This window comes from Oryza sativa, chromosome 10 (assembly GCF_034140825.1).
Source record: "Oryza sativa Japonica Group chromosome 10, ASM3414082v1".
Classification (NCBI taxonomy): domain Eukaryota; kingdom Viridiplantae; phylum Streptophyta; class Magnoliopsida; order Poales; family Poaceae; genus Oryza; species Oryza sativa.
The window spans coordinates 10,854,661-10,879,530 of record NC_089044.1 but is presented as its reverse complement, the minus strand read 5'-3'; the positions used below and the strand labels follow the sequence as shown (position 1 = coordinate 10,879,530).

General features: G+C 40.6%; 1 protein-coding gene and 3 long non-coding RNA genes across 4 annotated transcripts; all 4 read right to left on the bottom strand.

Moving 5' to 3' along the window:
• Positions 1-580: 580 nt before the first annotated feature.
• Positions 581-1,944, bottom strand: LOC136353788 (uncharacterized). The gene is made up of 2 exons (XR_010737220.1): positions 1,802-1,944; positions 581-924 (listed from the first exon to the last, which is right to left on the bottom strand). It is a non-coding gene; the product is annotated as an uncharacterized lncRNA (long non-coding RNA).
• A 5,181-nt stretch (positions 1,945-7,125) lies between these two features.
• On the bottom strand, positions 7,126-8,189 carry LOC136353592 (uncharacterized). Its single transcript, XR_010736909.1, has 2 exons — positions 8,013-8,189; positions 7,126-7,419 (listed from the first exon to the last, which is right to left on the bottom strand). It is a non-coding gene; the product is annotated as an uncharacterized lncRNA (long non-coding RNA).
• A 784-nt stretch (positions 8,190-8,973) lies between these two features.
• LOC107279137 (uncharacterized) lies at positions 8,974-11,719 on the bottom strand. The gene is made up of 8 exons (XR_001540485.3): positions 11,450-11,719; positions 11,149-11,276; positions 10,742-11,012; positions 10,576-10,640; positions 10,407-10,508; positions 9,988-10,053; positions 9,775-9,890; positions 8,974-9,265 (listed from the first exon to the last, which is right to left on the bottom strand). It is a non-coding gene; the product is annotated as an uncharacterized lncRNA (long non-coding RNA).
• Positions 11,720-19,082: 7,363 nt separating this feature from the next.
• On the bottom strand, positions 19,083-24,582 carry LOC9272328 (QWRF motif-containing protein 2). Its single transcript, XM_015757466.3, has 6 exons — positions 23,541-24,582; positions 21,337-21,456; positions 20,361-20,477; positions 20,189-20,278; positions 19,605-19,712; positions 19,083-19,509 (listed from the first exon to the last, which is right to left on the bottom strand). Exons 1-6 carry the CDS (start codon positions 24,447-24,449, stop codon positions 19,465-19,467), a joined length of 1,389 nt encoding a protein of 462 aa, XP_015612952.2. The 5' UTR covers positions 24,450-24,582; the 3' UTR covers positions 19,083-19,464.
• Between the last annotated feature and the right edge of the window lie 288 nt (positions 24,583-24,870).

Below are 24,870 nucleotides of genomic sequence, written 5' to 3'. Positions count from 1 at the left end.
CTAAGTGGTATATTCCATCCGAGTTTAAATTTTTTTGTGGTTGGTTGTATCGTGATCCTAAGTGTGAAAAAAATCCAAAAAAATAAAACAAAAATGACACCGTTGCAACTCCATACGAGAAAAAGGAATGGAGGCGAGGGGTGGGTGGGGGGGTGGCGCCAGCCATGCTGGCGCCCTCCTCCTGCCACGTCGGTTCGCGTGTGCCACGGTGGCAGGAGGACGGCACCAGAGAGCCTGGCGCCGTCCCGTTGGACGACGGCGCCGTCCCGTTGGACGACGGCACCAACCACTTTGGCGCCCTAAAAAGGACTATTTATGGGATAAGTTTTTCTAGAGGTTTATTTGCAAAATAAGTTTTTCAAAAGGACCAAAATGTGAAAAATCCAAGAATCGTTCTAGGTCCCCGGGATCAACGATCGCCGGCAGCACATTCATGCACAGGAATGTAGACATGTTCCCAAATAAACCAGGGCCCGTTTCATATTTTGATCAATCTCAACCTCTTTTTGCACCACCCAGAAATCAACCACATCTCTACCTTCAAGCAGATTAAACCAAAAAAAAAAACATACAAGCTAAATAGAACCACAATTCTGCCAGTGCCACCGATTTATTGTCGATACATCGGTTCCTCTCCTTCCAAATAACGTGATGACATATTAATATTACTCCATCGATCTGAATTTACAGACAGCGAGTAAGCAGCTGCCAGTGAACACTACAGCTAGACATGGAGTCCGTGTTCATCAGCACCGATGCTACTGGCGCAGAAATCGCACTTGCATTCTCGGTCTCCGCATTCGTAAGAGGTGAGATGGCCACCCCGTTTCATGGCCACCAGCTCGCAGTTCCACTTGCACAGCGTCTGGATGCAGGGGTCCAACGGATCGACCTCCGTTCCGCAGGTGCCGGGATCAAGCTCATCTGCAACAGGAACCGCGCATATTCTGTATTTATTCAGTACTGAATACTGATCCGATCAGGCACTTGTGTGTGTATGTATGTATCTTCTAAACTTGGATAGAGGTTTGTCTTGACATTTATGAATGACATCTTGGGATGGTAAAACTGCTGTTTTATAAAAAGAGTTGATGACATAGATTAGGCGTGATATTCAGGTGGGGAAACTCTCCCCCCGTGACTTATTCAAAAATAGATTAGGCGTGCCAGGATATGGCTCAGTTGTTTTGCGATTCTGGATTTTGGATTTAATCCTAAGTTTCTAAATGGTGCGTTTCATATAAAAATTTTCTTTGAATACTTTTCTAGAGTAACATTTAAATGTTGTGTTAGTAGTTAATCCATTCGTTTATACGCTCAAATAGCTATCACGTAAGCCAAATCATTCATCAATTCATCAATTTTAAAAAATCGAGCGGTAGGGGAATGACTGTCTCCACGGATTTTTATTAAAAAGAATAATCCTCAACCAAACAAAATGAGCTTGTTTTCATAGATTGATTTTTAACACATGTTTTATGAGAGGTTAGAGAGTGAATTTTTCAAAAAGACCTAACATACAATAGCCAGGGAGTGAATTTTAAAAAAAGCCCTAAAATTCGAACCTATAGGGAGTAAAATCTAGGACCTTTATATAGATGCTACTTGAGCACTATAACCGCTAGTATAGACCCTTTCGCAATCCATCAATTTTAGGGGGCCTAAATTCAATCTAGTAATGAAACTGTAAAAATCAAATGTTGTCGCTCAGATTGTTCCACCTTCTTTGTAGAAAACATGCATAAAACAAAAGCACGCGGCCTTAATTTGTCAAATGGGAGAACAGGGACCATACACTTACCAGCAGAAGTAGGATTTGCCAGCAAGAGAAGAACCAGGAGAAAACAAACACCTGCAAACCTTCCGTCCATTTTTGAGTGCTACACTCCAATGTTCCTCTTTTCACCGTTTTTTTATTTGTAGTGCTGAATTACAAAAGAGTATTTCGCTGTAGATGATAGCCAGGAACCGGATGCATGCCATGTTTATAGACTTATGGTGAAAGATAAAAAAGGGAAGAAGTAAAACCTGGGTAAATAAAGAAAGGATAAGGAGATGGGGAAAGTAGAATCTTTCTCATTAATCTGCTTTTATATTGACACTTCATTAGTCATAATTAGTGAATAAGTAACTCTTAGCTGTATGACAGCTCTGTGATCTTCTGGGTCTGGAGAAATCAAACAAGAAAGCATCGAATACATGTGCCTACTGTACAGATAAAAATGAACCGAGATAATCAATGGTATCCAAATAGATACAGGTTTAGTTATTGGAGAAAACACTTTCAGAAATGCTGGCAATGTTGCAGGTAGAGGTAGTGATGACTAAATAATCAATGATTTCCTTGGTAAAACAAGCACTGATGGGGGAGCTAATTAATACCTGAAGACCTTTCATCCAAGACACAACAGTGGATATTTTCCTGCACTTTATTTTACTAGGTAGGAAAACAAGCAACAAAGAGCGAATCAGTGCTAATTGATAGACTGGTTATGAGGAGCAAAATATTTTGTGTTTAACGCTGACCTGTGAGAATATCGTGGCTCAGACGGAATCAAAATTGATCCCATGGTTAATATGTTTCTCTACTCACAGTTCATTATTTCATTTTAATTACTATCTCTATTTCTTAAAATATATATGATGCGGTTGACTTTTGAACGTCGTTTCATTGTTTCTCTTAATAAAAAGTTGGGTCCAAATATATGCGTTGGATGGACGGAACATAAAGGAATGGGCCGGAACAGAAAACTCTAATTTTTAGATTAAATTATTGACTGAACAAAAGGATGTGGTTCCCTTTCCTATACATGTATATTAGGAAAACAAATAATAATAAAATAAATGGTATTCCTATCATAGTGAAACTTTTGAGCGATGTTTAGAAGATTGAAATGCTATTGATCCATCGACAATTCTTTATGGCAAAACTAATTTTTTAGACCGTTGAACTAGTTTTGGGTTTCGTGCAAATAAGGGGTGTGCGAATAATAGAATGTTTCCTACTCGCGTGCATTCACCGCTGAGCTATTAATGTCGTTATGATTTTATACATATAAGTTATATACTGGTTACAACTACATAATAATTATAATTATAATGTACTTACATGATAGTTATACTATAGTTTTTCCATGAAAAACTGTGGAAAGTTATATAGCTTGTCCCTTGAAAATATATGGAAGGACCAAGCGGTTTGATTTACATGGTCCAAACTACAAACAAGTTCAGAAAGTAATGAAGCACTTTTGATTATTCTTCGTGCTGCATAAGTATAGAACCATCCGATTTATACATATATAGCCAAATCAAATCCGTCAATCATCCGATTCATGATTTCCGGGGGTAAATATAAATAACTGGGAGAATACCGGGCGCATTAGCTGCTCGAGATGAGAGAAATCAAGATGAAGTCTTGTACCACAACAACAAAAACATCCATAGGAAACAAAATAAACTAGATATATTAATATTAACTATTATTCGTTACAAACCTAAAAAACGACCACACGGCTGGCTTATATGATGCCGCCGAACTAATTAACAACCTAACAACGAATTCCCCAGTGAAAGTTGACTGAATAAGTTGAAAATAACTGAACTAAATTGAACACAAGCCAGACGACTGGATCGATCGACAACCTGAATATTCATGGCAAATATTCAGTGGCAAACATTGCAGTTGCACCTGCGGCCATGGCACCAGGCACGCATGACGCGCGCGTGCTTCCCTCGCAGGTTCACGGCCTCGTCGTGGCAGAAACCCCTGCACAGGTACTTGATGCAGAACAGGTCCTTGGTGCTAAAATGCTCGCATATCGCTGCATCAATTGCCATTAGCACATGTTAATCTGATAATGTTAGATGTCAAACCAATCTACTGTGCACATTAGTCCCGGTGCAATATTTCATACACGTAATTTTTGCAGCATTTCGATTTGTGTACATATATGCAAGGCAAAAATGAAATGAGAATTGAGAGAGGAAGCAAGAACTGAAACACACCTGCAGATGCAGTAGGAGTTCCGAGCAGAACAAGAACTAGGAGGAAACAAACGGCAGATCTTGCATCCATCGCAACAACTAGCTAATTACAGCTTCTATTCTCTTCTCTCTTCTTCTGAACTTATTTGCGTTGAACAGAAATACTGAACTACTACAGATGCAGAACAAGGATCAGGAGTGGTCATATATATATAGGGCTCATCACACACTTCGTACCCTGATGGAACTGTTGCCTCTGGTCAGTCGCCACGATTGCCGGATCGGCAGTTTAATTAGGATTGACTAGGTATATTCCAAATGAATCTGAATCTGAATCTGAATCTCATAGGTCCTCTGCTGCACGGTTGGAGTCCTTCACCTGATAGCTTCGGAGCTATCCAATCGTGTGTTGACACTGTCCTCCTATATTCGTTGGCACTAGATAACGCCGTGGTGGTACCCGGAGATGCACCGCCGTAGGGGAAGGCAGATACCGCAGAACGAATATCCACGAAGGATCCTGTTAGGGTGAACGCGCGCCAGTGAGAGACAATGAGTAATTGAGGGATCTGAGGAAAATAGACTTTAGGATAGGTAGCAAGGAGAGACGTAGAATATAGACAGTTTAGGTAAAAATTTGATTTTGATGATTGATTGGTTTTTCCTTCAATCGGCCTTATGCCCCTTATATTTATAAAAGAGGTGGACTTACTTCCCAGGATCATTTTCACGTCGAATTAGTTGTAGAAACCAACTAAGACTCAAAATCTTAGGTCCTGAGAATCGACAAATCGGTGTCGGACTCTGCCGGTCTGATTAGCCACATCCCGCCTGTCAGACTGACCCATGTAGCCGCCCGTCAGACTAACCCCTTGCCGTCAGTCTAATTGTCCCAATGATAGCAATTAGACCGGCCTCGCGTGGCAAATCTGAGTTTTTTTCCAAATTGTGCCACATGTCAAATTTGGGTATTAACAACAGGCACTGTTTTTATGTTATTTTACAAAAGACAACCTTGAAATCTTGCGAATTATCGATCGTCCAATTGCTTTAAAATTCGTGCTAGGAAAATTAACCCTAAAATCCCCTTCATCCCCCTCCTCCCGACATCACCTGACCAGCGCCTGATCCACACCAGCAAGGCCACCTCCACCAACGCCTTTGCCCCACACGCCACCACATGGCCTTGCCGGCTGGCCAAAAGGGATCAACGGCGCTAGCAAGGGCCCTCTGGCCAGCTCTCCTCCCCCTCTCCTCCCTCCTTGAGCTGTCGGTGGCAAGATGCCCCTGCCGCCGCCGGCTTCCTCGTCTCCGGCGACTCCTTGTCGCTGGATCCACCACCACCGACCACAACCTCTTAACCATAAGCTCGCTATATATGCCCCACCACCAACACTGTCCCAACGCCCTCCTCCATCCCCGCAGCTCTAATGCCGCCACTGGCGCCTCGCCGTTTGTCTATTCTACCACCTACTGCTGGGCGGCTGCCTCCCATGACTATCCCTCTAATCCCGGTGACCTCCCCTTTCTTCTCGCTCCTCCTCCCATCCCCACCCCACCCCGGGACCCTAATTTGTCGGTCCTCCGTGTTTGGGTTGTCACTTGTACCGGAGAAGAAGAGGAGGTTGTTGGAGTTGGAGAAGAAGCACCTGGAGAATGAATAGCACGTCTAATGGCCCAAAATTTTCTGTTGACAGAAGGTTAGGAATTCCGTTAACAATATTAGTGTTCTTTGAGTAGTTAAATATAGGTAAAATTTACTTTAGAACACTTTAGATTTATGGTATTTGCTAGGCACTCTAGTTTTATGTCGTTGTTATAGGACACTCAGGTTTTTTTTTGGTCTTTTCCTACAGGACACTACACTCTAGTCCTATGGTAATTTGACAAACGACACTCTAGCTATTATTTTAATATATTTTCCTCCAATAAAAAGAGAAAACTAAAAAAAAACCTTTATAACATTGAAAGATTAAAACCTGAACAAGTAAAATGAACTTTATATATGGAATCAAGTGCAAATCATTGCAGAGATTCTATAAAAATGAACTTTATGGGCATTCATCCACCAAGAAATTTTGTGTGGCTTTGGAAGTGCAAGGTTGTCATGAAAATCAAAGTCTTTGCATGATTATTGTTTTTTTGATAGATTAAATACCAGGGACATGCTTGATAGGAAGTTTTGTTCCCCTGAGGATGCATCTCTCTCTTGTTCTCTTTGTGGCTTAAATCAAAGGGAGACATTGTTGCATCTTTTCTTCGCCCGTCCATTTAGCTTGAGCTGTTGGCATGCTATTCGAATTGGCTTGAACACTAATCTAGAATTTTCTTAGATTCTTTGTCTTAGCAAGATATCAGTTTCAAAGAAAGGGTTTTATGGAAGTATGTTTGATAGCACGTTGGCAGATTTAGATGCAAAGAAATGCTCCCATTTTCTAGAATATTTTGCCAAGTGTCTCAATGTGTAAGCTCTTGTTTAAGAAAAATATTCTCTTATATACTTGTAGGATAAATGTTAGCTTAAAACAACAAGTACTTGCTTGGTTACAACTCATTTGATTTAGGGATCTTTTTTTTTACCTTTGTAATCTTTTTTAATATTTTCTTTGATATATTTTAACTGTCAGGCAAAGCTATGGCAGTATTTTGGTAAAAATGAAACTGAACAAGTATTAGCTGAACAAGAGAGAAAAGTTGTTCAAAATTTAATCTTGTAATGTGACGGAAGGGTAAAATTTTCTTTTATAATGTTTACTCACTCAATTGGAGGAAGATATATTAAAATAATGGCTAGAGTGTTCCAAAATATAATAATTTTTAGAACTAGACACATGTATTAAATAAGTAGGTGAAATTAATTTGAGGACATATTATGATTGGTCAAGAAAAAAAGACGAAAGTAGGTGGAGAATTTGAATGGTAGGAGGTTGTAATTATTTGAGAGGAAAATGTAGGTGAAGAAGTTATATTTTAGAACATATTTTGGAACGAGTAAGGAGCTAGAGAAAATGACACAATTATGTTACTCTTCGAAGTGGTGTATCGGGTGAATTTTTTGTCTTGGTGGCTTCGACCAGACGACTAGAGTTCCGAGCAGTAACAATTAATTGCACGAATTATGAAACAAGGAACAAAAGCACAAGCCTAAAGTAGAATATAATCATGGCTGATTATTACATCATATTATCGTTCCATTTGCTGTAACCTGATGAGGGCTACTGCATACAGCATACATATATGGTTGGATGGATGAATTTAATTTATATATCCATTAAGTTAATCGACAGATCCTGCAGTTACACCTTTGTCCCTTGCACCAGTACTGGTCGACATAGCCAGCCGTTCCACCCCAGTTCCGTGCCTCGTCCAAGCAGAAAGATTTGCACAAATATTTCAGGCAGAATAGGTCCTTTGTGCTAATATCCCTGCATTCGTCTGCAATAAAGCATATATAAATTAAACTTTTATGTGTTAGCAGTAGTAAATACTAATGTTTCGAGAGTGCCCAAAATTACATATAATGCTAGTGGTTTTACGACTTCTATGGCTGCGTCCGGGAGGAAGGGTTGGGAACCTTCCTCCCCGGCATGCAAAACGAAATACATATTACTACATGATTAATTAATTATTAATTATTTTTTTAAAAATAGATTAATATGATTTTTTAAAACAACTTTCATATATAAATTTATTGCAAAATACACACTGTTTAGTAATTTGAAAAGCATGCACGCGGAAAACGAGAGACATGAGTTAGGAAAACTGGGGGAAGAACACAACCTATATATGGGACCGAAAGAAGGAATGAACTATATATGTATAACTTAAATTTATTTTGAAGATATATGGATTGTTCTTGGCATCCTTGACAACTTTGGTTGCCATGAATTTTTTCTCACAAAAAACTAACCACATAGATTTCTTTTCCTGAAAACAACCTTTGCTTGAAAATTTTGTGCCCGCAAAAATTCTCCGATTACAACTTTTTGTAGATTTGAAGAAGAGAGAGATAGTGAGAGAGGGGGTACCTGCGGAAGTAGGAGTTCCTAGTAACACAAGAACCACCAAGAAGAAGCAAGCAGCAGATCTTCCACCCATCGTATAAAACTACCCTTGCTCCTCTGTATTTTCTTGTGTGTGTAGAAAACGTACTTGTTAGCCATCCGTTTTTGCTACCTTATAGAAGGTAGAGTACAATCACACGAGAAAAATTACAGCTAAGTATTTCAATGAGTGAAGGAAGAGTACATATTGTGCTACCTTATAGACTCTTGAGAAAAATCACACGAGGAAAGCATTTATTCCATCATTAAATTCAGCAGATTTGGTACTTGTTAGCCATCCGTTTTTGTCATGCATCCTATACAGCTCATATCCTACCGTTCCTCTCCTAGTATATGTCACAAGCTAGTTCATCCAACAACTCAGAAACCAATCCAATTAATTAGTTTTCTGGCAAAATTTTACCATTTTGTCCTTGGTTAGTAATTACTTAATCACATTACACTAGGCTTCTTAGCTGTCATACACTACGATGCAGTGACACGGAGGTAGGAGCTATCATGGCATACACAACGAGCCAGTGATGGACGCTGATTTTTTCTGTGTATTTAAGTGATATTATTCCTATTTAATAAAATACCTAAAGAAGATAGTCGTAAAAAACTACTCCTCCAATTTATTTTTGATAGACATATTTGAACCAGAAAAGTATTTAAGATTGATCGGCGTATTTCTCTCAACTACCCCCATGTTGATGTTGCTTCGTTTCTTGCCTGGCCGCATGCAACGAGATTTTCTGATTTTCTCACACGGGCCATTTGAATCTGCTGGAGTGCACGTAGGATTGAAAAGTGGAGCGGGCTGAACGAAGTAATCTCTAATATAGAAACTAGCTGGTACCCCCGCGCTTCGCTGCGGTGGCTAGCTGGAAAGAATGCGCACGTTTCAGTAATAAGACTATAATTAAAATCTTGATATAATCAGGTCTTGTTGAATGGCATGTATTAAAGAATGATAAATATATAGTGAACGGTTAATATTTACACGGCTAGATGAGCTACTGTGTCAGTTGGACATCACATAGCACTACTGCTAAACATACTACATGAGGCACATATGGATAAAACAAAGGTGATTGTTTAAATGGTTGTGTAGCATTTCCTTCCCGAAGTTACATGATGCAAATAACACCTGCTTGAAGAGCTTTCTTCTTTCAATACAAATGGAAGGCACAAATTTTTCCAAGCTTTATCCTTATTTAGAACGAACTGCTTTCATCCTGTTGCAAAGTTGAATGTCTATTAATTGAAATTGTAGAAGTCATCGTGGTTGCCTTTCTTCGAAGAGTTTCAACCTAAATATATGTTGATCGCTTTGCTACGTGGATGCTATATGCACTAACGCATCACAAAAAATAAACTGATAACCACCAATTTAATACTTTGGTTCCCCTTGAATAAATGGAAACAAATGCTATCTACGATGTGACCAGCACTAAGAAAAAACATAAAGTCTACTTTTACCTGCTGGTGCCATTTAATTTCCATGGTACATTGGGAACGAATTTGTTCAATAAGTTTGACATTATTTGATTTAACACAAACACTACAAACCTAGCACAAGAATACTATCATCCATCGTCAGCACTAAGATAAAATTAAAACATTTACTGATGCTGAAGACCTCTAAAATCATGCACTCAATTTGGAACCAAGATGCTGCTTTAAACAGGTATTTTACAATTGTATTTATGAGCAGGTATAACTAAAGAAATAAAAAATGGCATACCATGCATTACTCTATTAATGCTCTGATCAGGGTGCACAAAGCCACAGAAAGCTTGGATTTCCACCAACTATATTTGGCAAGTGCATTACCAGGATATGAATATAATAACGTTTAGCCTGAAAAAGATATTAAACATATGCCTTGTTTAAGAACATATACCGATTATCAATCTGATAAAAAAGATATGAGATGAACATTTCGTAGTAGTATTACCTGTCCTCTATTTATGAATTATTCTGTTTGTCTTTAGTAATGATTATCGATGGATTATAAACCAACCTGCCAAAAGTGGAAATAGGAAAGGAAACAAACCATATTGAGTGAGTATACAAAAGGTAAGACGGGAAGAAAAATGAGGCTATAGAAACTGTTAAAGATACATAGGCTATAGTTTAGCTATCGAAGATTCTAATTAGGGTATGCTTCCAAAAGGTATCCCTAAAAAAAGTGCTTCCAAAAGCTTCACAGTTTAACTCGAAATTGGTCAGAACTCCTGCACTCAAAGTTTCTACTTTTAATGCAGATGAAGCCCATAGCAGGGAAGAGATCTCCATAAAAAAAAGATATGAAAGAGAAAGAGGAGCAGACAGCAAATTGTAACTCAAAGGAGCTCATCATAATAACTGAATTACCTCCAAAGACCTCCAATAAGTAAGGAGAGGAGTTCGGCATTCAAATTAGCATTCCAAGAAGGCATCTTTAATACAACTTGGCATCGAAATCCGCTTGTCTAACTGCAAGAACAATGGATCAACATATAGGAAACACACCATGTTGAGATCCTGCCAGATTACAGCGCACCTTGCTTAACCAAGCTACCATTGCAAATCCCTTCTGATCAGCAGCTAACAAATAGACATAGAGAACTACAGCAAAAGAAATACAGACATAACATCATTTGAATAGCCAAGGAAAGAATAGTATAAGCTGTGAATTTGCTGGTTTGCAATAGCTACAAAGAATCAACCTGCTCTTGGCAATGCACCTCAACAGCTACCCATCATCAAACCCAGCACCCATTTTGCTCCCTCTGAGCTTCAGTGGAAAAAACAAATTTGCAGATCATAAGATTGTGTCATATTGGCCTATTGAGGGCTTCCTATCGTTCCTAACATCATTGAGTGGCTCCATCTTACATACTCTCACCAACAAAACATAACCACCACCACCAGTAAATGTATGAAAGCATGACACAATGGGCCATAGCCAGGGAGACAACGTGGGCACATCAAGATCAGCTGGTCATGGTTAGCATTGAACAAAATTAGAGAACAGAATCTCCCAACCATGGTAGGACATAGGGAATGTGGTGGAAACAAATGTTGTATAACAACATAATGAATAGATAAATACTAAGGAAAGGTAAAAGCATACCTAGCCTGATGGAGAATAAAATCAAAACAGCTAGCTGGAGCATAGTGTGGCAGCGGATTGAGAAATGTCACACGTCTTATTCTGCCATTTCGTCAAGCATAACAGAAATATACATAAATTTAACATCCCTGAAATACATAAAAGTTAAATTTATCACCTGCATCTTGAATAGGTAAAACTGAAAAACTACTTGTTAGATACTTAGAGCAATGCAAGGAATAGGGAATCGAACCAAAAGCTAAGCACAAAAGGCACAGAAGATGAAAAGAGGAAAAAATAAGAGGTGCAACCGCCGTGGTACCTGCGGAAGAGGAGGCAAAGATTGGGGATACACTGAGCCGATAGGAGGCGAGGTCACCGCTGGCGCTGAAGATGGAAGGGTTTGCGAGAGGGCGAGAGAGGGTACCACCGGGAAGCGCACCCATCAATTGGGAGGCCACTCGCTGTCGACTCGAGAAAGAGGAGCAGGAAGAAAGAAAGGCCATTGGCCGGCTCCGGCTGTGGCGGCGGCGCAGGGCTGTGGCTACGGTTTGGAGGTAGTGCCTTCGGCCCTTGGCAGCAAAGGGGATGGGAAGTTACCGAGACTTGAAGGGGAGTGGAGACAGCGAGGAGAAACATGGTGGCACGGAGGGGAGGTGAATGCCGGCGACAGGGATGTCGATTTCTCCACCGATGTAGTGGGGATTAGGGTATGGGGGCGGTGGAGTTGGATGGGATCGGAACAGGACGGGAGAGGACGACTGGATAAGGATGGGTGAGAAGACCACGTGGACAACCTGATCACAGCCGCGCGGGGACATCAGACGACGCACGTTCAGAAGAAAACTGTTGCACTGTAGCGAAATCGTGGGCTCTGGTGAAGCGAGCTACTGTTGGTAGTGGCTTCGGAAAACTAAAGATTTAATATGATTTGTGCAAAACTCTTACAGTTGCTCGTGCCATGTGGCTCAACTGGTTTCGCCGGAAAAAGCTCCTGCCTCGCATTTGCATTATAAATGGACCCACGGACCTCTGCAAAATTAACAGCCCATATAAAATATGAAATATCACTAGACGATTCTAGAGAAATCGGAAAGAATCCAGATTTACTACAACCAACCATATATGTGGTCAAAATTTAATATTATAACACGAATACTGTGTAAATTAATCGTTGGCGCACGTCTTTACTCACGGAATCGGTCTCCACGCAAAATAGCCATATATGCAGTCAATCTCTAATCTTATAACACGAATTTTATGCAAATTAATAGGTCAATTTGCTGGCGTGCCAGCTGGTACGCTGGTTTTCTAGTATTGCAATTGAACCGATGCAGATTTAATGAAGTTGAAGTTTGGCATGCGCGGTTTCTTCTTGGTCTTACTGATCACAGCAAATATGTCAATAAAAAATGAATGGAGGAAGTATGAGCCATTGATGAACATAGGATTTTTATGCTATAGCGTATAGGTACTAGGAATTGAACCCATCACCCATCCACTAACCAATGGATCAAATCTTAAGGCAAATAGTATGGGCATCCAAGCATGAGGTGAAAAAGAAAAAAAGATACAATATATGACTAAATAATGAGGTGAAAAAGAAAAAAAAGATGAGAGAAATAGTCACATCTCACAGCAAGTTTAATACTATAGCCACTACGTAGCTCCGAATCATCTGTAATTAAATTAAAAGCCAATTCATACAATAGTTACCTATAAACATATACTACACTAGTAATACCTAATCTCACCTATCATACACACAATGTGTCTTGTAGTCTGTGCTATAGCTAGTCACAAATATGTAGCCCACTGCTCTTATCTCTCCTCATTAATCTCCTCGATATGTGTTTATAATTGACTTATAGTCTGCTATTGTACCTGTTCTCATGCAAGGGACAACCTCTATACAAACTTCAATAAATATGTGAGAGTGTTAGAGATATTAGGAATTGTGTGGTATAGGTAACCTATTATACATATTACATCTTAATTTATTAGTGTATAATATACATGAAATTAGATGTGGTAGACACCTCTACTATCAAACTTGCAACACTTTGCATTTGTGTATAAAACCGAATACTCATATTCCCTGCGTCTGCCCCTGCTACCGCTACGTACTTATTGACAGATCAAGTGGCCAAGAACTCAATAGATGATGGCTGAGAGAAAGGTAAGAAACAAAGCCAATATTTGTACGTCATGGAGGCTAGCGAAGTGACAATGCAAGAACAGAGCATAAACTCTGGATCTTTTGCACATTTCAAAATGTTACTCGTATGTATTGCCACGGGCTGATAGATTGGCATGTGTGTGTGTGACGGGGAGGGCTTCTCCGACGCCCTCTGACATGGATCACTGACATACTCACGAGCTGTGGGGCTTACATGTCAGCTTTTCAAAGTCAGAGAGCGGTTTGTTAAAGTTTTTTTTTATGTAACTGACATAGAGTTGGAAGGCTATATGATAAGTGGAGTATGGTATGACGGTATGGCCAGGCTAGGGCCGGTCCAAAAATTTTGGAATTTGGAGGCCTTGTTAAAATTGAATGTACAATGAAACATCGTCTGATGCCATCATTCTCTTCTCAAGTTTTATTGTTGTAACTATAATCAGTTTCGTCTTTTTTTATAGAAAGAGATAAACATTGGAAGAAACACACCAACAAGGTTATGTACCTCCTGTATAGAAATATAAGGTGCATTTAAACTATCCGATTTTAAATTCTGACAAATTATTAATCGTAACATATTTAAATTTTGCTAAAAGGAACTATATGGTTAGATTTTTGTATGAAAGTAGTTCCTTATGATGGCTATGATTTTCAAACCATAAGAGAAATAGTGTAACAAAACTTTGCCATCTAAACTTATTTTTAGACATTAAAGCATGTGAATGCGGACGGGATTCCACTCGGGAAAGTTGGAACGGTACCTCCATGCGTTGTGCGCGCTCCACATGGAACGGAAGGGGAAGTAGCATGTCTGCCTCGCGTCCTCCATTCAACTAAGAGCAAGTTTAATAGTGTAGCCAACTATAGCTAATCTAATAGCTCATTAATGCAATAGTTACCTATAAAAATATACTACACCATTAATACCCGGTCCTACCTCTCATACACCCACAACGTTTTGGAGTCCGTGTAGCAGCAGGCTACAAATCTGTAGCCCGCTTTCTTCTCTCTCTTCCCTTTTCTTCTTGATATGTGGTTATAGCTGTCTTATGGCATGCTAGTGTACTTGCTCTAACATGGACCTACGAGCTAATATGGGGCCTACGAGCCTACAAGGATACCATACCCCTGTGTTTGCCTCTACCTTAATTTATCTATCATGTGCCCACGTCAACTTTTTTACTACACATCCACATGGGACCCATGCACTTTTGAATGTAAGCATGTGTTTCAGCTTTTCATGTGTATCAGTTGCACTCGTGGGATCTAACTACATGTTGGTAATGATACTTGAATGGTAAATTATTTTTTTCTTTTAGAAACTTGAAATAATAAATTGAGGTATTTTTTTGGGACAAACTTGAATGGTAAATTGAGGTATAAGGCAGGCCTCATGATACTTAGGAGGTATCATGGTACCATACCAGACAACGCGAGGAAGTCGAGGAAGTAGCCCTTTTTCTGTCACCTACATGTATTATCACAAGTATCTAACAAGTATCATCATCGTTAAATCATGTATCATTGCTAGTAACTGATATATATTATCGTTGATACTTGCAAGTATTATCACTCACGGATACCCAGTAAGTGTCTTCACAGATACCTATTCCCTAATAGGTATCGTCATCCGTAACTTAGTGTAACATTGCTAGTACCTGATAGATATTATCATTGATACTTACATGTTCATTACTCACTGATACCTAGCTAGTAGATATCATCACCGATACCGAACAAGTATCATCATCCGTAACTTCACATATTTTTGCTGGTACCTGATAGATATTATCATTGATACTTGCATATTTGATCACTCACTAATACCTAGTAGGTATCATCACCGGTACCTAGAAAACATCATTAGGGACCATTGCAATATATCATCACTGTGCTTGCCTAACATGTTTCGTCACTACTACCTACATATATCATCATCTGTATTTGATAGGTATAGTTATTGATGCCTACCATATAATAATAGTACCTACAAGTACCATAAGATAATCATATGGTACCAATATGTATTTGTAGATTTTGTGATCTACTAACATGAGTGCTTAGCCTAAACATGATCACCCTAATACGGAATTCTTAGGGTTACTGACCGTTGTTTGAAGCCATTAATGTGGTTCTCCTTGTTCCCTCTGCAATGTCGTTAGCCGGAGTGGAAGTAGAGGACAAGTTCCTCGAACTGCTCCGGTGATCGTCGGCGTAGGGGAAGTAGTCGTAGCAGTGAGGATGCTGACTTGATCCCAAAGGGGTTACCGGTGATCACTTGCGGGGTAGCGGCGGCCTTCCGGTCGCCACCTACATTGTCTCGGAACAGCCGCACATTCTTCCTCCAGTGCTCAACTGATCGGATAGGGTTTTAGGTTTTTCGGGGGGAAGATGATTGTGGAGAGATCGTCATATTTCCACGACACCGGTCTCCCCTATTAATATGGCGCTGAGGGAGATCGGGGGCAATCCAAAACATGGAAAGATTTGGCACTACCGATCAATGCACATAACCACATAATTATGGAAATAATCACAAATTAAATCACATTAATCCCACAGGCAATAGGTGGAAAACGGTCGTGCGGGGTTTCCTCTCGATTTGCCTAGAGATAAAATTTCCCAACAGTATTATCACTGTTACTTCGCAGATATCATTAACGGTGCCTACATGTATCATAATTGACAAATATCGTCACTGGTACCTATAAGTATTATTACTCGTACTTATATGTGACTATATTTTCTGAACTAACTAAAACAAAAGGAAAAGAAAAAATAAATACTATGTTGAAGGAAGTCTTGTGTAGCTCAAGGTAGAGTACACCTACAAATTAGAACACAGAGACATGCTCCTACACATGGGGGATGGGGCAGGAAGGGATGGGGGCATGTCCCATTTGTGTAGCGTGGTCACGTCTCATATTTAATATTTTGGTAGGTGATCAAAGGATTTAATTTTAGGACAAAATATTGAATGGGTTATTTCAAAAATTTACTAGAATAGGCTAAAAATAGAAATAAACAATCCGGTTAGTTAACACCAACCCGGCCGTTTTCGGTTTCAATCCAATCCAATGCGTTCCAGTATCATCTTGGATATATTTATCCCATTTTTGCAACTTTCACGTCCCCTGTTTCACTGATCTAGCTAGAACGAGCTTTTTTTTGTTGGCTTTTATAAGTGTTCAATGGTAATTTTAGCCATATTAAATATTCATAGCTCATAACAACAGCGTGAATATGTGTTCTAGGTAATTAAAATTCAATTTTTATACTTCGTATAGAAAAACATAATCATTGCATTATGATGTAATTGTTTCCTAAGTTTAAACAAACCGTCACCGTTGGCGGTTGTTAAGCTCCCTTGGCCTTCCATATGTCCATGTTGTGCTCTCCTTTATAACTATAATCGCTATTAGTCTTCCATTCTGTTTTTCGTAGAGGGAATACATTAGATCTATAAATTTATCGCCAGCTATGACATGAATGAAAAAAGCATAGTGATGGTGGATACCTTTATAATGAATTGTAAAGTATGTGGCACTAAATGAAAAGTGGTTATACTCATTGTTTATTTTCAACTTTAATCTATTACATAGTCTAAAGTGAAATTTTGTAAATAAAAGGGTTGTATTGCACCAGGGCCTTCAATTTGTAGGTACGGCCTTGACTAACACTGGTGCAGTACTCAATTTTGTTAAAAAAAATCTATAGCAATTCCTTAACTGTTCGTATGAAGAAGTATATAACAAACATCCCGCTCCATATATTGGTCACAACTCACAACCAGATTTCTATTGACTTTACTCACATGCACCAATGACCAATTTCCCCTGATTTTTCAGGGTATATATATAGCTCGCTCCTTCAAGTTGAAAGCAACAATGAGCGAGGGGATGTCTCAGCATTCTCCTGACTCTCTACTTGCTCGTCCCAGACTCTACAACTTCAACATGCTGCGAGAACAGTTAGAGGGCAGACGACAGAACGCATCTGTGCCTTGGAAAAATAGGCCATATGAGTGTTTTAACTTGTAGCGCTGGAATGGTTCTTGTAGAGACATTGTTTCACTTGTGCCACATATTTGAATTCTCCATACCTCCCATGCATAATATTGTACCGTATGCAACATTCTACTACGTGAGCACATACTGCTACCCTAGCTTGTTGCCTAATACTATATGTCAAATGCATTGACTCAACGCGATGAATCTCTTTGATCACGGAGCAATACATATATAGGCCTCCACCTTCCATACTCTCTCCACCAATTTATAGAAATAGAATCGGGAAGAAATGGCAGGAGACAAATTACATTCCACCCCCGGGCACAATCATGATGTCCTACCAGCGGACGTTGAGACTGTAGCGAAACTTGGTGAAGACCGTTGAAGGGAGTCCCGTGGTGAAGATATTAGCGTATTGAGAAGAGGTGTGTACGTGGAGGACCTGAATCGCGTTGACGGCGACCTTCTCCTGGACAAAATGGAGATTAATCTCGACATGCATGGTCGGTTGGTGTTGCACCAGGTCGGAGGAGAGGTAGACCGCACTGACATTGTCATAGTAAACCAAGGTGGCCTTAGGCGGTGGCGAGTGGAGCTCATGGAGGAGTTGGTGGAGCTAGGTGACTTCAGCGACCTCGTTGGCGACAGTGCGGTACTCAGCACGGTACATAGAAGCAATGAACTAAGTTATGTGGAAATCTTGCAGGTTTGTCCACTAACTCATTACTGACATCTTCTCTTGAATAGGTGTGTCCGAGAAATCGGAATAATGAGATTTAGAGAAATGCAAAATTCAAGGAGGAGAATTTCACTGACTCATTCCAGAATCTTCGATATAGAAAATCAAGTACTCAAAATCAATCTAGAAAGATTGAACGAAGAATTGGGTGGGTTGTACTCTTTTTTCCTTAGATAAGTCGCAACAGTTTCTTATCAAGGTTTTTAACGAGGCAATTCGTGTGACATTGTAAGCGCATGCTATGTACTCTTTCTACAAATTTTTCCCACTGGGATTTTTTGGAGTTTTGATGAGACATAGACAGCACGCGGTGAGTGCCCAAGGAGGAGTGTTAGGAAACCTATGGGCTTGGGCCTATCCCATATACAGTAATTGGGCCACACCTATAACTTCCATATATAAAATATGACTATATAAGGAGGAGGGGGGTGCTCATATTATACTTGGTGCTAGAGGAATGAATAAGAAGGATCTCACCCCAGATCTTTTGTCTCCATTCTTCTAGACATTATGCGATCTCTCTAGACTACGGATGTATCACAAGGATTGCATAATAAGGATGACGACACAAAATTCATGAAGGCAACTCTTCAACAACTTTCATATTAATACCCTTCTAGGGGCACAGTCGAGGTGAGGATCTCTAGGTGAAAACCATGTCCAATTCTTTTGGACAGCCAGTGACGGTGTCCATTGGTGTCGCAACCTTCATGAAGGTGCCGTTTTTTAGCGTATCTACTCTGTGGTATTGTTGTTGGCTTGGCGACGGCTGGCTTGGTGCTCGGCTCTCCACTCCGTGGTTTGTATTTGTGCGGTTGGCGTGTGGTTCCAAGGCGTGCGCTTTTGATGCTCATCCTTCCTCGAAAGCTAGATATCGATGAAAAACTTTTTTGTAACTTTTTTCCTCTATCTAAATAACATCCGGATGACCACCTTCTGTCATCCCGGTCATCCTGGCAAAAAGCTTTTCATATTAACACCATCACCAAACTGCAGATTGGCAAAAACTACTCCAGGACATAAAATATGGGAGTAAGCACGCAAATTGTAAGATTTTCATTTCGACATACACCCTTTGTATTCTCTATATACATCCCCCTAAGAAACATTTCAGGCAGACTTTCTATGATATGCACACCCAAAAAAAGGGTCGGCAACATTAAGTTCTCTATATACATTCTCTGCAAACATCTCAGGTAAATCTTGTATGATATATGCACACCCAAAAAAACAAACTGTTCCTCCGTGAGTTGTGAGATCTCATATTCTGATGCTGTTCAGTGTATGCAGTTAACTATAGACAGGTTTCATTGCCTAGTCTCTCCCGTTAGAACAATTCAGGCCATCTGATGTTACTGGCCAAGAAGGTTGGTGTCCAAATTGACCTACAGCTGTGCCTGGCCAAGCTTCTAGTTTCTTTGCAGAATACAAGCTTGCAAGCTACACAGTTTAACCTGTTTTCCAACAAAATCATGAAGACTGTAATACAGAGAAACAACATTTAAATTGAGAAAGAGAAAGAAATATGAACTAGAGAAGAAGAGCCTACGTGCATGACTGCTACCGCAGAAAAGAGGTCTCTTGATTGATCCAACAACATTTGTTCTTGTGAAACAACTTTCGCTAGCTCAAACACCATGGAACTCATTCCTTCAACCTGATGATATTAACGAATCATAACAAAGAACAAAGTCCAAGAACAATGCCTCAAGTAGGAATGCGACAAATTATGTCAACTGCCATGCATATTCTTTATTGTCACACAGAAAATGCCATATTGTGGACATTTGACAAATTACCACTTCAGAGTATTTACCGTATTTTACCAACAGGACCATCATTGTAAATGTTAAATACTAGATTCTGATGAAGTGTTCTATTGTCTTGTTTTCCATCACAAGTTTCTGAGGAATTTTAGCATGTCCACACATGGTATTTATTAGGATTCAGGCAAATCGTTTCTCCATATCTTGTTTATGTGTACTGACAAAGATCATCATCGCATATCTTAGGTGTACATAGTTGAGATTTTCATATAAACAGGCAATCAAAATTAGGTGTCCAGAATAAATTTTATAAGGCAAGCAAAATATTTAATTCAATTATGAGAAAAACTAGGACAAGCATATGCACCTTTGACAATAAAGACCACATTGAAGAAGCCATTGTATCCATTTTGGTTAGTGCAGAGCTGACAACTTCCTTGACACCTTGTGCATCAGCCTGTTCCACATGTCCGCAACAAGTTTACACAATAAGCAAATGGACACATTTATGTATGACTATAAGACTTAAAATTCCTGACCTTAGCACCACAAACAATTGGAAGACGAATGGTGCTAGCCTCTAATGCTTTGATTGCTTCAGACATAGAACTGGAATGATTGTTTTCAACATCAGACCACTCTTCTAGGTACAATATCTGACCACATCAAAAAATAACAATTAAATTTCTTATAACAACAGAGAATACTAGAGACGAGAATGCTAAGAAAACCATGGAAATTGACAGAGAAATTTCCTATCAACTTCTTGCATTTTGGTCAGTATCTAAAGCCCCAAAAGAAACTTCTGGAAAATTAGAGCTTATTATTTTCTCCCATCCATCTGTTTGGATGCAACCTTAATACCTAACAGAGAAACAGTCATGTCAAGCCTGTGATCCTAACTACCTGATGGATGCCATGGATACCTCAATTAGTGTTATGTGCACTTTATAACCAATTTGAAATGATGCTTCTTGTAGCTACACTTAACACTTTGACCAAGTGGACAATGTGGTAAAACGATAGCAAGGGGATAGCCTAGCCAGCTGTTGGGTTAAAGCTGCTGCAAACAACAAACATAATGATCTAATTGGATGTTTGGAACAATATTCTTTTTGGGTGCATCATTTTACTTTTTTTATGGGATGGTGAATAAAATCAACCCCCTAATTACCAAACTCAAGCCATATTAACAAACTCAAGCTGTGACAAATGTTGAGGAGCTTGTTTGACTGACCTATCACCATGATAACTACCATTCTAGGCTGTAGCTATCTCTAAGTGAACAGAAGAAAAGTGCAGTTCTATTCTTATATGTCAGTCTTTCAGATGCCTTATCTTAAATATGTGCAGCATTCCATCATTCTATCCAGCAAGTCTCAGTATTTACTACACATTTTCATGATAATGGACAGAGTAAAAAAATGCACACAACTAGTTCAACAACAAAACAAAAAAGAGAGAATGTCAAGTTGGATATCGCAGTGAAACCAACTAACTTATCATATGATTTACCTGTCCTTTGAGAATGCCAAATAATTTGAGTTTCTGTTTCTGAAGCTGAAGTTTGCTCCTTTTGAAACTCACATTGTCACGTAATGTGGATATATCTTTCCATGCACTATGCAGAGCTTTCTGAAAAGTGGAATCAAAATGAGTAAAAAAGAACAATTTTGCACAAACGGCCCCAAAGATGCACATCGACACCCCGGGAAAAGTTCAAACATGAAAGTTCTCAGAATTTCCGCTAGTTTCAAACAAAAATATAATTTGCCAAAATTTTGAATTTCTGAAATATATTTATATACCCCAAAAGACCAACATTTGTTCCCTGAGAAACCATAGATAGGCAGGTTTGGAGATTCATTCGTTTTACCCAAACTGACATCATGAATCCGCAATACAATTAGAATGAAATAGTAGAATATGTGACATTACCAAAAAAAAAGTTCTGTAAGACATGCATGATTCGACAACCAAACTGACAAACCAAAACAGTGCGTTGACCCTCAACCACCAAAATTCGACAACCAATTTTCATCCAGGAGTTCTAGTACACATTAAACATAACTTGTGGAACATGTAAACCTTAAAACTTAAGCATTTTTAATAGAAAACATTTTGAATGTTATTTCTCACTTTGCAGATTCCTTCCCACATAATCATAGCACAGGGGAACAGAAATCACCCGTCTTAGTATATAAGCTTTTGAGTGTTGCTCGGTGTGTTTTCTGTTTGTTTAGGAATTATTAGAGTATATGGTAGTAAGAGATATATTAGGATATGATTGATTTGTATCGTAGTCTTTCTTATCTCTACCCATGTATCTCCTACATATACCGGCCCTCGAGGGTCTATAAAACAAGTCCAATATTCGCAGTATATCTCACTCCCTATACTATTCAACATGGTATCGGAGCGGGCAATCTAGTCATCTAACCAGTAGATCAAACTCAAGTTGAAATTAGCATAAGTTGCAACATCATACTAACATTATTTGCATTTTAACTGCAAGAATCCACATGAATAAAATAATGTTGGATGCACAGTTATTCACGGGCAAAACAATTTTCTTTAGCAAAAGATAAAATGAACTGACTGTTACTTTTTTTTCTCCCATCTTTTATAGTGAGAAATTTAACAACCTGGAAAGACTTCATTTTCAAAAAAAAAATCATGGTACCAAAATCTCAAAATACAACATCTTTATTCTCCTCATTATGATTTTTCAATTTCTCAATTATATGACTGTCATGGCTATAGCAGTCTGCCACTTGGAGCTGAGTATGACTGAGGTACCAGGGGTTAGAATTCCACTCACATTTTTTTTCATCGAAATTAGCATGAACAATGGGATATACAGCACTTGTTTTTGTTTAATTCAAGTGTTTAAATTTTTATTTTACATTTTAGTTTCCTGTTTATGGCAGGCACTGGCTAGGAAATGTTCTTCAATCACAATTCATCTTTTAATTTGAGTTACAAATAATACTTTTCCTGCATTTCTGTCAGGAATGATTACTAGCCTAGTTTCTATTTTTCAAAATATGACCGACAAAACATCTACAGATTGCATTACCAGTGGCTCTACATATATTGAAGATGATGGTGCAATGAAGCGATGTACAGAATAGCAGTAATAATAATTATAACAGGATGTGACAAATTGAGGATCGACAATGGTGAGAATACCTTTTCTCTGAATCATATGGTTCTCGATTCGGAATGAGTATGTATTTACAAATATTGCACATCGACAACACAGAAGAATATAAATAACATATCCTTAATATTGTGTACTATAGTTCGACAAAACCTACGCAACAGAATTGTCAGGTCAATATATACTCATGACATGATACCAACTACTAACCAAATCATCAAATGCAATGTGCAATCATTCTTACTGATCCAGCTAATAAATACCGACTTGCTTGAGTAAACCAGAAGGAAATGTGCTCAATGTGCCCTTCTACAGGTCTTGTTAGAAAAATCGAACCTCTAAAATAGTGAAAATTCATCAAAGCATCATGCTCCCGTATTCTACAAGTATGTAATTCGATTAAAAATCGATGTGAATGACAAAAATTCAGCACAGACCAAAAAAAAAAAAGGCCAATCTGCTCACCATGGGTAATTTCAGTATGAGCATCAGTGCATCAGCAATTTAAGCTAAAATCTCTGAAAAATTGCAACTGGCAGAGGTCACCGTGACTCACCTCGGCAGCGCAGCTCCGGGCAACGGCGGCGGCGTCGGCGTGAGCGTTGAGGCAGCGCCACTGCAGGTGGCGGTTGTCGAGCAGCCGCAGCCTGTGCGCCTCCTCGATCTTGTCCTCCCCTTTGTTCGCCCTCCTCACCGCCGTCGCGAAACTGATGATGGACGGCGCGTTCGCCGGCGAGGTCTCCAGCAGCGTCGGCGAGATTGGGCCGTCCAAGAATGGCTTCCGGGAGGTGGAGATCGGGTGCGGCAGCCCGGACTCCGGTAGCCGCCGCAGGCGGCTGTTCGTCTCCTGCCAGAACCTCGTCTGCGTGGGGATACTGGGCGGCGCGGCGTCGGTGTCGGTGTCGGTGGCCGCGTCCGCGTCGGGCGCGGCGGCGGCGGCGGCGTTGCCGGGAGAGATTGAGCTGCGCAGGAGGCGAACGGCGGCGAGGATGGACTCCTTGCGGTGGAGGCTGCAGTCGAGGCTGCGCGCGAGCGCGTCGGTCGCCTTCGACGCCGGCGGCGGCGACGGCCGCTCGTTCTCGGCCTCGCCTCTCCGTCGGGTGGTCGGCCTCGGCCTAGCAGCAGCAGCAGCAGGCGCGCGCCGCGGGGCCGCCGCGCGGGGCGTCTCGTAGACGAACGACTCCCCCTGGAACGACACCGACAGGCTCCGCATCCGCATCGTCACGGGAGCGGTGGCCGTGGCGTGCGGCGCGGGGGTGACCGCGACGCGCGCGGCGGAGCACGAAGGGAGGGAGGAGGAAGAGGAGGAGGAGGAGGCATGGCGGGAGGAGGCGTGGGGGCTGGTTTTGCCGCGGCGAGGTGTCGAGCACGCGGCGGCGGCGGAGTTGGGCGCGTGGGCGGCGGCCGGCGCGAGCGGCGGGCGCGACGGGTGGTGGCGCGGCTCCTGCGCCAGTGTCGCCGCCATGGTGCGCGTCCTCGCCACGCCACGCCGCGCCGCGACTTGGCGCCGACACCGACGCGGGCAGGCTAGCGTGGCTAGTTGTATTAACGGCGACGTTTTGTCGGGTTGGTGGCGCACTGCCGGTGGTGGTAGTGGCGCGGATTTCAGCTGCGTTTCAGCTGGATTTCACGGGAGAAGCGAAGAAGGGTTTGCCAACGCAACACTACTTTCTTCAGAGTTCAGACTCAGTTAAAACCGGACGGCTTTCTTTAGAAATCAGGAATCCTTTTGTTTAACTGTTCTGTCTGAAATTTATGTAAAATTCACACGATTTAGAAAAAGGCCAAATTGGTTTTTTTAACACCAAGGCCTAATCTGTTGGCAAGGCATGTTATAGTCGGAATCTCTAATTCACGCGCGTGCCGTTTCGGGCCCAGAATGCCCA

What these genes read in the sequence shown, in the direction of transcription:
- LOC9272328 (XM_015757466.3), bottom strand. Translation starts at nt 24,449, where the DNA reads ATGGCGGCGACACTGGCGCAGGAGCCGCGCCACCACCCGTCGCGCCCG. An exon ending in CCCGGAGCTGCGCTGCCGAG is followed by an intron (nt 21,457 to 23,540) that starts GTGAGTCACGGT and finishes TCCACTTTTCAG; the next exon opens with AAAGCTCTGCATAGTGCATG. An exon ending in TGTGGTCTTTATTGTCAAAG is followed by an intron (nt 19,713 to 20,188) that starts GTGCATATGCTT and finishes TAATATCATCAG; the next exon opens with GTTGAAGGAATGAGTTCCAT.